General features: G+C 47.9%; 1 protein-coding gene across 2 annotated transcripts in view; it reads right to left on the bottom strand.

Annotated features, from left to right (window-relative positions):
- Positions 1-2,644: 2,644 nt before the first annotated feature.
- CYB561D1 (cytochrome b561 family member D1) overlaps positions 2,645-15,042 on the bottom strand; it is a 15,880-nt gene continuing 3,482 nt past the window's right edge. For both annotated transcript variants that reach the window (XM_069944970.1, XM_069944971.1), the window contains exons 2-4: positions 13,681-13,846; positions 13,001-13,038; positions 2,645-5,245 (exon numbers count right to left, since the gene is read on the bottom strand). In XM_069944970.1, the coding sequence (XP_069801071.1) occupies positions 4,742-5,245; positions 13,001-13,038; positions 13,681-13,843 (705 nt within the window). In that variant the 5' untranslated portion in view covers positions 13,844-13,846 and the 3' untranslated portion in view covers positions 2,645-4,741. The remainder of the gene's footprint in view (positions 5,246-13,000; positions 13,039-13,680; positions 13,847-15,042) is intronic.

Raw genomic sequence — 15,042 nt, 5'->3', positions numbered from 1 at the left:
AGCCTCTGACCGGACATTTACTGCTCAAATCTGCATAGGTGACATACATTATAGTAGAAAAGGAACCTGTACATTCTATACATAGAAAACACATTGAGGCTTGTTCACACAAGGCTTGTACCCTCACCGTATATATTTACAGCGTATTAACACCAACAGAACATTGGGCTTTGTTCACATGTGCATAGGAGCTTCCGATGTACTTCCCATTGGCCAATAAAGAGCCATGAAGTCAGGGGCGCACAGTTACAGTATCTTGATGCCCTCCCAATCCTCAGATATGTGGGATTATTATTTGTCTGACATTTCAGGAAATAGTCAGATGGGCGGGGACTAAAAGGAAAAGTCTGGCTTTTTTTTTAAAAAAATTTGACAACCAGAAGGTGGAACATAATAAGCAACAACTACTTACCTCTCCCCGTGCCTGCGAATCACAGTGTTAGAAGGTCCCGTCTGAGGGATGCCACATTAGCCAATCAGTGACTGCAGCGGTGTCCCGCCCCTGTCACTGACTGGCTGAGCGGGAATCCATCAGCCGGGTTGTGACATAGAAGAGTCGAGAGCTGAAGAATGGCGATGGGCTCCCTGGAGCGGGACGCAGTGCAGCAGGGGCATGGGGAGCAGTAAATGTACGTTCTTTATTATGTTCCCCCCCCTGCCCAAAATGAATTTGTGTTGCCCCGATGGCCTTCTCCTGATATTTACTCCCATTATTGATATTAAAGTAGTTCATTTCAATAATGGGTGCCACAGCAGAGCACCACCTTAAAGAGGTACTCCAGGCTATGTGTATTTTCAGCGTACGGCCGGGGAGGGGGTGGATATAGAAGCCGCCGGTCACTTACCTCCCTGGTTTCAGCGCTGGGTCCCGGATCGTGCTGCTGTATGTTACCGTTGGCGGACTTCAGTCTGCCCCCAGGAACTTAATCCTGCGAGTACCGGACATGTCAAGGCTCTGTCAGCAACCCCACAGCAAAGAACAGGGGTGCCGATCAGCTGCTAGGACCACCGGAGGGTTATACTTACTTTCTGTGGCAGCCTCAGTCACTCTGCATCAGGCAGACTCAGCAGAGTACTGATCAGTACAATCGTATATTATAGTCCCCTAGAAGGGAGACTTAAAATGTCTGGCAATCATTATGATCCCAAAAGCTAAAGTCCAAAGAACGGTCTGGGCACTGATGCATCAATGACCCGTGGTCGTGAAAGGGTTAAAAATGTCTATTTGTCCTGCACAAAGTTGACTGACTCTTTGAATGCAAGAAGTTACAAATTTATCAAAAATCTTGTATGGAGGAAGGGGTTAAATTCAAACTGTTAATAACTGAATTATCGGCTAAACCCACATATATCTCAGGAAGAGGGGAGCAAGTCAAGAAACTACAAGAAGGTGCGAGATCAGGGCCCAGAACGTCACCAGAGGACGGACACATGGTGCCAGGAGGAACAGCAGTTATTTTGCCTGTAAAACCCCTTTATGTAACCTAAGCCCATACCCACACGGTTCTCCCGCTTTATGTGGCTTGAACTTCTCCCCATTTATTTTCGAAGCATTTTTCCTGACTGACCTCAACATGAAAAAAAACTAAAAAAACAAAAAAAACAACTTTTAACAATAAGGCGGCTTAGCAGCGTGTTCTCAGGGACAGCACAGTCCGCTGATACGGACAAACAGCCCTGAGAAGTGTCTGAAAACAGAGAGGCCCAAAATAAATAATTCCTGCTGCCTGGTGTCGTATATACAAAGAGCTCTCCTCTTACCCCAGCCAGACGTATAGGATACTACTCCATGAGAACGTCAGGTTTCTTCAGATGCAATGAACCTTTGTACGTCACACAAAATATATATCTGGAAATCCCTGAGTAGCCGGCACTTGGATACAGAACATATAGATATATCTATGTTCTAGTGCAGCAGAAATGTAACAAGTGTGTTCTACTGTATGTAAATATTTAAAGGAATTATCTGTGCATAATATATATAGTATATACATACACACACACACACACACACACATACAGTGGTACCTCGGTTCTCAAACTTAATTGGTTCCGGAGGGCAGTTTGAGAACCGAGCAGTGTCCTCCCATAGGAAATAATGTAAATGTGTTTAATTGGTTCCAGCACCCATCAAAAATTACCTACAGTCCCCATATATTACATTGGAAAGTGCCCAGTATATAACCAAAGAAATTGTGTGGTACAAAGTAGTAGTATAAGCTACTAGGCGATATTACCTTGTCTTCCAGTAGTTCCACGTTAGTGCGGTGTCCCTCACATACTCACAGTGGGCACTTTTGTTGCTTTTTATTTTTCTTGGCTTTATATTGCAGGGTATATCGCAGTAAATGCTCCCAGGCTGAGTAATTCAGTTACACATGCCAAACACTATGGCCTCCCGCCGAACGCTTCGGAGGACAGGACTCTGTCTTCCTCATGCGTCCTACGGCGGGAGGCCATAGTGTTTGGCATGTGTAACTGAATTACTCAGCCTGGGAGCATTTACTGCGATATACCCTGCAATATAAAGCCAAGAAAAATAAAAAGCAACAAAAGTGCCCACTGTGAGTATGTGAGGGACACCGCACTAACGTGGAACTACTGGAAGACAAGGTAATATCGCCTAGTAGCTTATACTACTACTTTGTACCACACAATTTCTTTGGTTATGGACTGCTGATGTTGCGGATTCGTGGAGTCGGATTGTTATCCGATGCAGTGTGAAGTTGGTTGTTTGAAAAAAGTGCCCAGTATAATCTCTACAGTACAGAGCAGCATTATATACTGCACAGTACATTATACACAAGGAACATTCAACAAAACCAGCAATTATAGTACAATAGTCACTACAGTAAGAGTCCCCCCACCCCAGCAATGTAACAGATGGGAGATGGTGGTGCACTGCCTGTACTACTACTGTACTGTATATGCACTCCAGCATTCTTATATAGTGCTGTACTGAATGTGAAGCCAGTGCTAAACTGCTGGTAACTCTGCTTCCTGCTTCTGAGACGGACTTGTCTAAGCAGGTGACTGGCCGCCGCAGTGTCCCTCCACAGTCAGGGATTGGCTGCACAGGCTGTCACTGCCTACACCAGTCTGTGTGGGAAGCAGGAAGTGATCAGCAAGATATAAACAATGAATATGCCCAAATAACCCCTTTAATACTGTAAAGACCCATATATAGATCCATGATATAAAAGCGGTCCGTCCGAGGACGAGTGTAACTGTAGCCTTATCGGTAAGTGCAATGCAGACTCCAGCCCTGCTAGGATAAGAAGTCATATCCGTAACCCGTATCTAAGATCTGGAATATTAAGTGCTTTTAAGTGATGAGAACCATGAAGGATAAACTATATCTTAATGAAGAAGCTTCAGCTGCTCCAGAATTTCCTCTTCAGTTCCTCAGTGTGAACCTACCCTAACCGCTCACTTATTCAGATTTTACCATATAGAATCTGTGGCATAGAGGGGATAGTCAGTCAGCTTCAGAAATCAGCTGCCCATAGTAGCCTATGGGGGAAGGGGGGCTGAGATACACAGGCTGCCGCTTCTGTGGTTTGCATTGTGTATCCCATCAATGACAACTAAACTGTTCCTCTAAAAGAGATAGATAGATGAGAGAGACAGGGGAGCAGGATCTCCTCTCTATGCCTCTGTGCCTCTCCTCCTCCCATAGACTTATATGGTCATCTTTACACTCATCTCAGAGAAGATGAAATCTGCCTCCTCTTTGCACAATGGATTTTACTAGTAATTGCTGAGGCAGCAATAAAAAGACCCTTTTCTCTAATAAAGTACAATGTTTAATGTCTGCACTTGTACTACTGATCTATGGAAAGTTGTTGTCGGAGGTACACTTTAACCCTTGAGGATAGTGCAGACATTGTCAGAAGGCCAATGCGTCAGACTCAAGGATACAACAAAGCAGCAAATACAATAAATATGCAGCACAGCACAAAGTGCGGACGAGGGCAGAGACACTGAGGGCCCTCCTACACCGGACGATTATAGTGCGGACAATTACAGGGCTCAAGTTTAAACGATAATCGTTCTGTGTGTATGCAGGCAACCAGCGTAAAATCTTTGTGTTGTTGATTTAAATTTGACCCCATAATCATTGTTAATCGGTCAGTGTATTCCCACAATCGTAGTAACAACTATCGTTCTGTGATATATGGGGAACGATTTCAGGTTGAACGATCTGGTGTGCGATTGTTTATTGTAAATCATTCAAAATCACTTTGTCCAATAGAATCCTTAGGGGTCATTTACTCCATCTGATACCAGCAAATGAAGGAATGATCTGGAATTACACTGAACGATTAGTGAACGAATGTGGAATTACAGCGATTAACGATGATTTTAACGATGATTTTAACGATAAATGATTTCTTGTTGGTTTGATAATTGCTGCATTTACACAAAACGATCACTGATATTTGAACGATAACGATAATCCACACGATAATCGTCCCGTGTAATAGAGCTCTTAGGTTGCAGGACAGTGCGGGAGTAACCCCTTCTTGTAGGCACACAAGGAGTAGGAGGTACAATCCTTTTCTTGATCACATCGCTCAGTCTACAGTACTGGAATGTAAAACAAAAAGCTTTAAAACTCAGAAGTAAAATAGTGCAAGTAAAACCCAAGAAGACATATTGCATCTTATGTGCCGTATCCATCCACCCTGCATTCACGTGGGATATACAAGATTGCGGACTGGAGGGAAATCTCCATAGTTCACATCTGACCCTTCTTCTTTGGGAGATAGATGTCCAGTACTTGATTCATAATAACCAGTGCTGGATACAGAGGCAAGGCAATGCAAATATACCACACCGGCCCCTTAATCTGGGCCTGAAACCAGTCAGAGCACATTCCCAGAAACACGGTGGCTGTAGAGAGAAGATACACCAACAAGCCACAGGTGGCGTGATACAGCTTGAGCCGCGACACCGCAGTGACCCGGGCCAGACGCGGGAAAAGCAAAGCAAGGCCGCAAACAGCCTGACAGCAGGTAGTGATCAGGGTGAGCACGCCCAGCATGCTGTGCCACGACGTCAGATGGGACTGCTCGCTGCGCCTTTTGCTGCATATAATGAAAGCTATACCTAGTCCAGCAAGAACCGGCACGCAGAGCTGCAGCAGCCAGTGCAGACGGGTCTTGGACTTGCGGGACAATGGGCAGAACGGGGAGGTCTCTGGAGACATGAGCAGCACGGCTTCTGTCATCGATAAGCAATACTGCAAAGAAAGACACAATATCAAGGCCAAACATATACTAGACAGGGCAACGGTCTTATTAAAAGGGGAACTATGGGCAGGTCAGACGAATCTCACCTGCTGATACGTCCCTATTGCACAGAAGACGCTGGGGAGGAGGGTATGCCTGTTACCATTATCCTCTGCGCCGTTCCATTGCAGTTAGTCATGTGTTCAATGGTCTGGTGAGAGCGTTAAGAGCACTGGCCACCCTGCAGCGCCAGTCCAACCCGCCCCATATCATTAGAAAGGGGTGGAACTGTCAGAGCTGGATCTACGCTATTGGGGCGGGACGGGAAGGAACGGCGCTGCAGATGGAGGTAAGAGACATACCTTTATCCTCCTTGTCTTCTGCAGATTATAACCTGCTGATAGTTCGCCTTGTTCTTCGCCTTTGAACAAACAAACAAAACTCACAGCAACAACTCTTGCCAGGTTACAGTGGCACAGATAACTGGGCCAATCTGGTGGCGGCCTAAACAACCATTGCACTTCTACACAATAACCAAAAGTAAAAGATCTAAGCAGATGGGTCAAAGACATAGGAAGAAACCACACTGGGCTTACGGAAAATAAGTCACTAGGATTTCTGGTTGTCTGGGATTAACAAACCACCACGTTAAGAGAACACTGTCCTCCCGGCGTTCCTAATAATAATCTCACGGCCGGCAGAAGTCACTATAAGGCCGGAGTCACGCTTTGTTTCTGCAGTCAATTTTTTTTTTTCATCCGTTTTATGCAAAAATAAAATAAAAAATAAAAAAACTACTTACGGTAATGTTTCCGTAAGCCCATGACAGCACCCCTGGAGAGGACCTCCCACCGCAGGACAGGAAACCTGAGAAAATAAAAGTTGACACCTCTCCACAACTTCAGTTCATACAAAAAGTACTCCAGCGGAAAATAAGATATCATAATGAAAGTTTCGAAAAAAAAAAAAAAAGTTAAATAAGTAGGGGGACATATACTGGAGGGGTGCTGTCATGGGCTTACGGAAACATTACCGTAAGTAATTCTGGTTTTACCCAGACGCCCTATGACAGCACCCCAGGAGGATGAGCAAGTAATTTGCTTTTAGAGAGGGACAACAGCTGAAAGAACCTTATGGCCGAAGGACAGGTCAGAAAGAGGGTTCAGCTGAATTCTAGTCACGAAGAAAGGTATGAGGACAAGAACATGTCGCAGCCCTACAGATTTGATCTAAAGAGGCATCTGCTTTCTCTGCCCAAGATGTGGCTACTGCTCTTGTGGAATGTGCTGAGAAGTATGTAAGTGGTCCTTCCCAAGAAGTATAAGCCAAAGAAATTGTCTCCTTGATCCATCTACTAACAGTTGGTTTGGAGGCTAAAGTACCCCTTATTTTCCCTGAAAACGGAATCAACAGGTTCTCAGACTTCCTTGAAAGAGGCTAAATATTTTAATAAACATCGTCTTTAGGGTCATTGCCATCCTTTTCTTGAAAAAGTAGCCTCCGAGTTCCATAAGAACCAAAATATTATTTTCTCCTCTTTTTGCAAAGTCTTCATTACTACCCTATCATCTAGGATAAGAGTATGGGGAGGAAAGGCAGATAAGGCTTGGAGCTCACTCACTCTTTTAGCAGAACTAATAAAAAGGAGAGTTTAATGGTACGCATCTTTAAGAACAGAGAGTCTAAAGGCTCAAACAGTGGTTAGGGCTTCCAATACCAGATTTAAATCCCACGGGGGACTAGTAATTCTAACAGATGGGTTTAACCTAACAGCCCTAGTAATAAGCCTTTTAACTAGAAGGGTATCTGCTAGCTTAGGGCCCTATTCCAAGGGCCGAACAACGATGTAAACGAGCGCCGATCTGCGCTCGTTTACTGGGCCTATTCCACGGCCCCGGTGATCCTTAAGCGAGGGCTGCAGGGACACAGTTACCGATGTCCTTGCAGCAATACATTACCTGTCCGGGCTTCTCCTCTGCTCAGTCTTCCTCCCCGGGTCCCGCGGCGTAGCATCAGCTTTCGGTGTGGCCTGACTGGGCTGTGAGACCACTCAGTCAATCACTGGCCGTGGCGGTCCTGGCCTGTGATTGGCTGAGTGGTCTGACTGCTCAGTCAGGCCACTCCGGAGCTGCAGATGCTGCGAGCGGGACCGGGAGGAAGACTGAGCGTAGGAGAAGCCCGGACAGGTAAAGTATGGTGTTGCTTCTCAAATAGTCGGTCGCCCGCCACGCACCGCTATTCCACCGTAGCGATGCGCGGTGAGGGGCCGATGATTTTAGGTCTGGCCCTAAATGAACGATGAACCGATCGGCTGATCGTTCTCGCTATTCCACCAAGCGATAATCGGCCGATTATCACTCCCGTGGAATAGGGCCCTTAGTGTTTAGAAAGGTCCTCAGGGCAGAAATTTTTACTTTGAGGGTAGTGGGTTTTAAGTTCTTATCCAACCCTGTCTGTAGGAAGCTAAGTATTAAGGGAATGTTTGGCTCTCCTAAGGGGTCTTGCTTTCCCTGAGAGAACCTCAGGAAGGCACTCCAAGTTCTTAAATAAATGGAAGAAGTAACCTCTTTCCTACTAGCTAGCATTGTATTTATTACTTAGTCTGAGAGACCCCTACCTCTTAGGACTAACCTCTCCAACAGGATCCATGGTTGGGAGACTGACAACCTTCTCAGTAGCATGAACCATGGTCTTTTTGGCCAAAATGAAGCTATGGAGGATAACCAGGTCTCTGTCCTCTATTATCTTCCTCAGAACCCTGGGAATCAGAGAGGAGGAAAGGCATATCCTATCTCTCCCTTCCAATCTTGGGAGAGAGCATCCACTGCTGCTGGGCAATCGCTTGGGCTGAGGGAGTAAAACTTCCTGACTTTCCTGTTGGCTTTGGTTGCAAACAGGTCTACTGTTGGTGTTCCGAACTTCCTCACAATCTGTAGAAACACCTGTGTAGAGGGACCATTCTGATTGACCTATTTTTACTCTGCTCAGGAAGTCCGCCTGGATGTTCTGGTTCCCTCTGAGATGAACTGCTGACAAGGACAGAAGGTTCTTCTCTGCAAATAGGAAAATCTGAGATGATAATTGGAGGAGAGAATGGCAGAGAGTCCCCCCTTGCTTGGGTATATAAGAGACTGCCGTGATGTTGTCTGAATATACTAATACATCTTTTAAGGGCACTAACTGAACAAGATCCTGTAGAGCTTGAAAAATGGCGTACATTTTAAATTCAAAGTTTGGTTCCTGAGTTGAAGTGGCCATCTGCCCTGAATGAAGGTGTGATCTAAATGGGCTCCCCACCCACAGTGGCTGGCGTCTATCGTTAATTTGACGAGTAGGAGACCATTCCACTCCCTTTTCTAGATTTTTGGGTTCCATCCACCATAGAAGACTTATCCTGGCGTTTGATAACTGGAAGGTTTGATTTAAGGCTTGTTGGCTGCCATTTCAAGACTGAAGAATGTCCCATTATAAAGCTCTGGTCTTGGACTGTGCCCAGAGGACTGACTGGATGCAGGAGGTAAGGAGACCTAGCACTGACACTGCTTCCCTTAACACTGATCTGTGGCACAGAAAAAGATCCTTTGCTCTTTGGATGACAATGTCTCTTTTTGGAGGAGGGAGAAGCGAGTCCAATAGCGTGCCCGGAAAAACACTGTCTGGAGGGGCATAAATTTGACTTTTTTAGACTTATGTTCCATCCTAGTCTCCTGATTATGTCTGATACAAATTGGATTTGGGCCTGAAGACGAGGTACTGAGTCTGCTATTAGCAAGAAGTCATCCAGGTAAGGGACAAACAGTACGTCCTGTTTCCTGATGTAAGAGGCCATGTCTGCTACATTCTGTGTAAAAGCTCTGGGAGCCTGAGAAACCCCAAAGGGCAGAGCCCAGTACTGCAGGTGGGACCATTCACCTGCTATACAAACCGCCACTCTACGGAATCTCTGATGTATCGGATGGATGGGCACATGATAATAAGCATCCTCCAGGTCTATGGATGCCATCACACAGTGTGGAAACAAAAGGTTTAATGTGGATTTTAAAGTCTCCGTGCGGAATCTTTTGTACTGTAGGAATTTGTTGAGACCCTTCATATTTATGATGATTCTGTAAGAGACATTCGGTTTTTTTACAAGGAACAACGGGGATTAAAACCCCTGCTCATGTTGTGACGGGGGAACTGGGATTAAGACATTTTTCTTGATTATAGACAAAACTTCCCCCTCGATAACTGACTGTTTTGTCTGATCTGACAAGACTCTGGTGGGAAGAAACCTGTCTGCTGGTATGCTTCCAAACTTCATAAGCAGACAAGAAGAAATTGAACTTAGAACCCAAGGACTGGGGGATATTTCCCTCCAGGCCTGGGCGAAAAAAAACAGGCGACCTCCCACATGGATCCCATCATTGTTGAGAGGCTTTGGATTTATCTTCCTTAGAGTTGAACAGGAATCCTCTACCCTTTCCGGGGGTTTAGCATTTTTTATTGCCCTGATTAGGGTGAAATTGTACCTTTTATAGAAACAATGGAGCTACGGCACTATCTCCCCACCTTTTTGTAGCTCAATGGAGTCGGCTCACCTGGACACCTTCCGTGGACACCGCGGTGCTCAGCAACAACAGGTAATAGAATCCATGATGAATTAGTAAGAATGTAGAATGCGGCACTCGCTTCCAATGCACTTTTATTATGCCATACACATTACAATGGTGCACAAAGAAAACAAGGCAACGATCGTTTCGCGCTTAATCGTGCTTTGTCACAACCAGGAGTACTGTGACGAAGCGCGATTGGTGCGCAAAGAAAACAAGCGCTTAATGTAAGGTGTATGGCATAATAAAGAAAAGTGGATTGGAAGAGAGTGCCACATTCTACATTCTTACTGCTTCTTAAATTATCTTCTGAATCGAAAGGACTCCTGTTGTTTAGGGGGGGCTGGGAACCCTTTCTTTTTGTCTGAAGCTTTCTCTAGAAGAAAGTCTAAGGGCCCTATTCCACAGTAACGATAATCGGCCCCATTTGGCCCGATTCGGCCGATTATCGTTCGGTGAAATAGAGAGAACAATCAGCCAATGATCGTATCATCGGCTGATCGTTCATTTAGGGCCAGACCTAAAATCATCGTTCCCCCACCGCGCACTGCTACGGCTGAATAGCGGTGCGCGGCATGCGACAGACGATTTGACACCAGCAGCAGCATACATTACCTGTCAGGTCTTCTCCGCGCTGTCTATCTTCTGAATGGCCGGTTAGCTGACGGAGCTCTCAGCCAATCACAGGCCGGGACCGCCGCGGCCTGTGATTGGCTGAGTGTGGCCTGTCAGCTGACCGGCCATTCAGAAGATAGAGAGCGCGGGACCCTGGGATGAACACAGCGCGGAGAAGACCTGCAGGTAATGTATTACTGCTGCTGCAAGGACATCGGTAACGATGTCCTTGCAGCCCTCGCTCAACGATCATCGGGGCCGTGGAATAGGCCCAGTAAACGAGCGCCGATCTAGCAGATCGCCGCTCGTTTACATCGTTGATCGGGCCCTCCTCGGCCCGTGGAATAGGACACTAAGACAGGAGCAAACAATTCACCATTGCAAGGTATGGCACATAACTTCCCCTTTCCATGTCTTCAGCCAGAAAGCTCTTCTTGCAGAATTTGACAGTGCAGCTGCCTTGGCTGACATTTTGATGGCATCTGTAGAGGCATCTGCCAGAAAATCTGCGGCTTTAGCCATTACTGGCAAATCTTCAAGCATTTTAGAATTATCCTGTTCTTTGGCTAACAGAGTTTTTAAACTGGCCGACCAAAGGCGCATAGACCTGGTCACACAGGTTGTCGCGACACTGATCCTTATTGCCCCTGTAGCTGCCTCCCAGGTTCTTTTAGCATAATAGTCCACCTTCCTATCCATAGGACCAGAGAGGGTTCCCAAAACCTCAAAGGGGAGACTATTCTTTTTAGCCATTTTAGCAACAGGCGCGTCAATGGCCTTATGGGCCTTATTCCAGGAGCCTCTACAAAGGCGTATTTTCTCTTATAGTAACAGGGAAGGAAAAACTTGTGACTGTCAATTAAAGTTTAACGCTTTTGTGCAAGGAGAAAGTACGCATCTTCTTGGCTGCTAACCCCTCATACAATGCATCCTCTGGAGAGACTAGAATTTATTCATCTTCTATGTTCATGGACGCGCTAATGGCTTTTATTAGCTGTTCAGTGTCCTCTGTGGGGAAAAGCGCTCTGGAACTGGAGGACGATTCCTGTTCATCATCATTGGAGGAAACAAATTATACTTCCCCCTCCTCCTGCTCTTCAGTAAGTGAAATTCCAGGTTCAGAGGACACTGAAAAACCTGTAACCAAAGCTGGGGATTCTGTAGGTTTATCAAAACCCAGGTTTCTTAAGGAGAGCTGCACCTCATCCCCGAACACCGGTTTTAAACGTTCAGCCAGGGAACTTATCCACACAGTACTGACACAATGATCTAGCATAGTCATCTGGTGGGATATTTCCACATTCCCCACACGCTTTATGATGGCGTCTGCATGATTTCTTCCTATGGGATTTATCAGACACCTAAAAAATTGTGTTCACACCATACAATTAGTACAGGGGAAAAGAATACTCACCAACTTGTCCTCCAGGTACCGGGCTGTCTGGATTCTCCCTGGATGATCTCTCATGGCGTCCTCTATCCCTCCTCTCTGAACTCTCAGACATGCTGGTGGAAGAGGCAGGCTATTACCAACAGGTAGCAGGTAACAGTAGGCTTGCTCCTCCTGGTCCTCCTCCTGGACGCATAGGAGCATGGACAAGGTGCCGAGGGCCTCCTGGCCTTTTAAATGCCTGGTCCCGCCTGTCTCCGCATGCGGCGTCCTGGCGTGTGAAGTCACGGCTGCGACACAGCGTCACCACAGGCCAACAAGATGGGCTGATGCAGCCTCTGACGTCATCTCCACATCAGCGTGCGTACGCCCGCCCGCGCCCCGAAACCGCTACCTACGAAAAACATGGCGCTCTGAGCGACCATGCTGCTGGCTGGCGGGATGAACCCGTACCACAGTCCCCAGAAGCCTCACCCTGAAGGAAAAGGAGTCCTGGTAACCGCAGGAGCCCCTCCGCACCCTCCAGGGACTACCAGGCCAGACTTCTGCCGTCAGCGAGCCCCACTAGCCACAACAGCGACGTAGGACCTGCAGCCATGAAGGCGCATCAATCTTCACCCAGAATGGGCTCTTCAGAGGCCTCCCCATCCGCTGGACAGGAAACCGGAACTGAAGCTGTGGAGAGGTGTGTCAACTTTTCCCTTCTCAGGTTTGCTGTCCTGCGGTGGGAGGTCCTGGGGCACCGTCATAGGGCCTCTGGGTAAAACGCAATGCATTTGTGTGCGCCCAATTCGATCCCTTTTTCCATTGACTTCAATTATAAAGAAAAGGATCACAATTCATCCATTTCCTTAGCATACACAAAAACCTGGTCGACCACATTTTTGTGTACACTTAAAAAAAAAGCATTTTGTGCAGGTTTTTTTTTTTTTTATATAATGGAACAAATGTATTCCATTTCTTCATTTTTGCATAAAATGGAAGAATAAGCGCAGCGTGGAGCCAGCCTTAGGCCGTTGATTTTGCAGTCTGTTTAACGTATCAATTTTTAAAAAATAGTTACTTTCATCATATACAAAAACATGGAAGAAATGGCCAACAATAACCGGATACATATAACAGGACTTTTGTCGGGCGGTGTGCACTTCTAGCTGGTACAGTAGACTCACCGCAGCGGCCATGAACACAGGATGCCAGGAGAAGAGACCTGCACACAAAAAGAGAAAACGTTTATTACATTCAGCAATACGGCCCCGAGCCACAGTCCCAGTCACGCACACTTGGTAGGCAGCCTGAGCACTGGGAACTTAAAGGGGTACTCCAGGGGAAATCTTTTTTTGTTAAAATCAACTGGTTTTAGAAAGTTATATAGATTTGTAATTTACTTCTATTTAGAAATCTCCAGTCTTCCAGTACTTATCAGCTGCTGTATGTTCTGCAGGAAGTGGTGTATTCTCTCCAGTCTGACAATGCTCTCTGCTGCCACCTCTTTCCATGTCAGGAACTGTCCAGAGCAGCAGAGGTTTTCTATGGGGATTTGCTTCTGCTCTGGACAGTTCCTGACATGGACAGAGGTGGCAGCAGAGAGCACTGTGTCAGACTGGAGACAACACAGCACTTCCTGCAGAACATACAGCAGCTGATAAGTACCAGAAGACAATATTTTTTCAAAGAAATAAATTACAAATCTCTGGCACTTGCTGGGACCAGTAGATATGAAAGTTGATTCCTTTTTAAATATCCCATTATATAGAGATACAAGGCTATATCTCTGTGACAGACCGGAACAGATGACTGAAAGGCAGAAAATATACTAGAGATATAATGTCAGTAAAGGATTTGTACTCACTAGTTCCAGGCCGAGCAAGAATCACTAAGAAGATAGTGACGCCGAGTGCAAGAACATGTGCCACAAAGCCGCTGAATCTCCGCAGACATCTGTAAAGCCAATAATCCGAACCCCTGGGAGATTCTGCCCCCGGGAGGGCATAGAGGACGGGCACCTCGGGCATTCCCTGGGAAGCAGAGAGTCATGCTGTAAGTGACTGGAGAATGTTCCACATATAAAAGACTACACATATCACCTATATACCACACACAGGCGGCACCCCGACCCCCCCCCCCCCCCCCCCCCCCACACACACACACACACACACGGCTCCCCGAACTCCCCCCCCCCCACACACACACACACACACACGGCACCCCGACCCCCCCCACACACACACACACACACACACGCCACCCCGAACCCGCCCCACACACACACACACGGCACCCCGACCCCTCCCCACACACACACACACAGGCGACACCCCCCCCCCCCCACACACACACACACAGGCGACACCCCCCCCCCACACACACACACACAGGCGACACCCCGACCCCCCCCCCCCACACACACACACACCCCGACCCCTCCCCACACACACACACACACACACACACACACACACGGCACCCCGACCCCCCACACACAGGCGCCACCCCCACCCCCCCACACACACGGCACCCCGACCCCCCCACACACAGGCGCCACCCCGAACCCCCACAAACACACACGGCACCCCGACCCCCCCACACACACACACGGCACCCCGACCCCCCCCCCCCCCACACACACACACAGGCGACACCCCGACCCCCCCCCCCCCACACACAGACACACTGCACCCCCACACACACACACAGGCGGCACCCCTCCCCCCCTCCCCCCACACACACCCCCACACACAGGCGACACCCCGACCCCCCCCCCCACACACACACAGGCGACCCCCCGACCCCCCCCCACACACAGGCGACACCCCGACCCCCCCCCCCCCCACACACACACACAGGCGACACCCCGACCCCCCCTCCCCACACACACACACACACACTGCACCCCGACCCCCCCCCCACACACACACACACAGGCGGCACCCCGACCCCCCCTTCCCCCACACACACAGGCGACACCCCGACCCCCCCCCCCCCCACACACACACACACACACACTACACCCCGACCCCCCCCCCCCCCCACACACACACCCCGACCCCCCACACACACACACAACATGTGGCTCTCCTCCTGATACAGAAGTACAACTCCCATCATGCCCTGATAAATGAAGTTTTCAGGGCATGATGTGCGTTGTAGTTCTGAAGCAGTTGGAGAACACTGTATGACAGCATGGAGAGGAGGGGGATTCAGCAAAGTACTG

The sequence above is a fragment of the Dendropsophus ebraccatus genome, chromosome 11, assembly GCF_027789765.1.
Source record: "Dendropsophus ebraccatus isolate aDenEbr1 chromosome 11, aDenEbr1.pat, whole genome shotgun sequence".
NCBI lineage: Eukaryota > Metazoa > Chordata > Amphibia > Anura > Hylidae > Dendropsophus > Dendropsophus ebraccatus.
The sequence above is the reverse complement of the archived record's forward strand: the minus strand, read 5'-3'. Positions and strand labels throughout refer to the sequence as shown.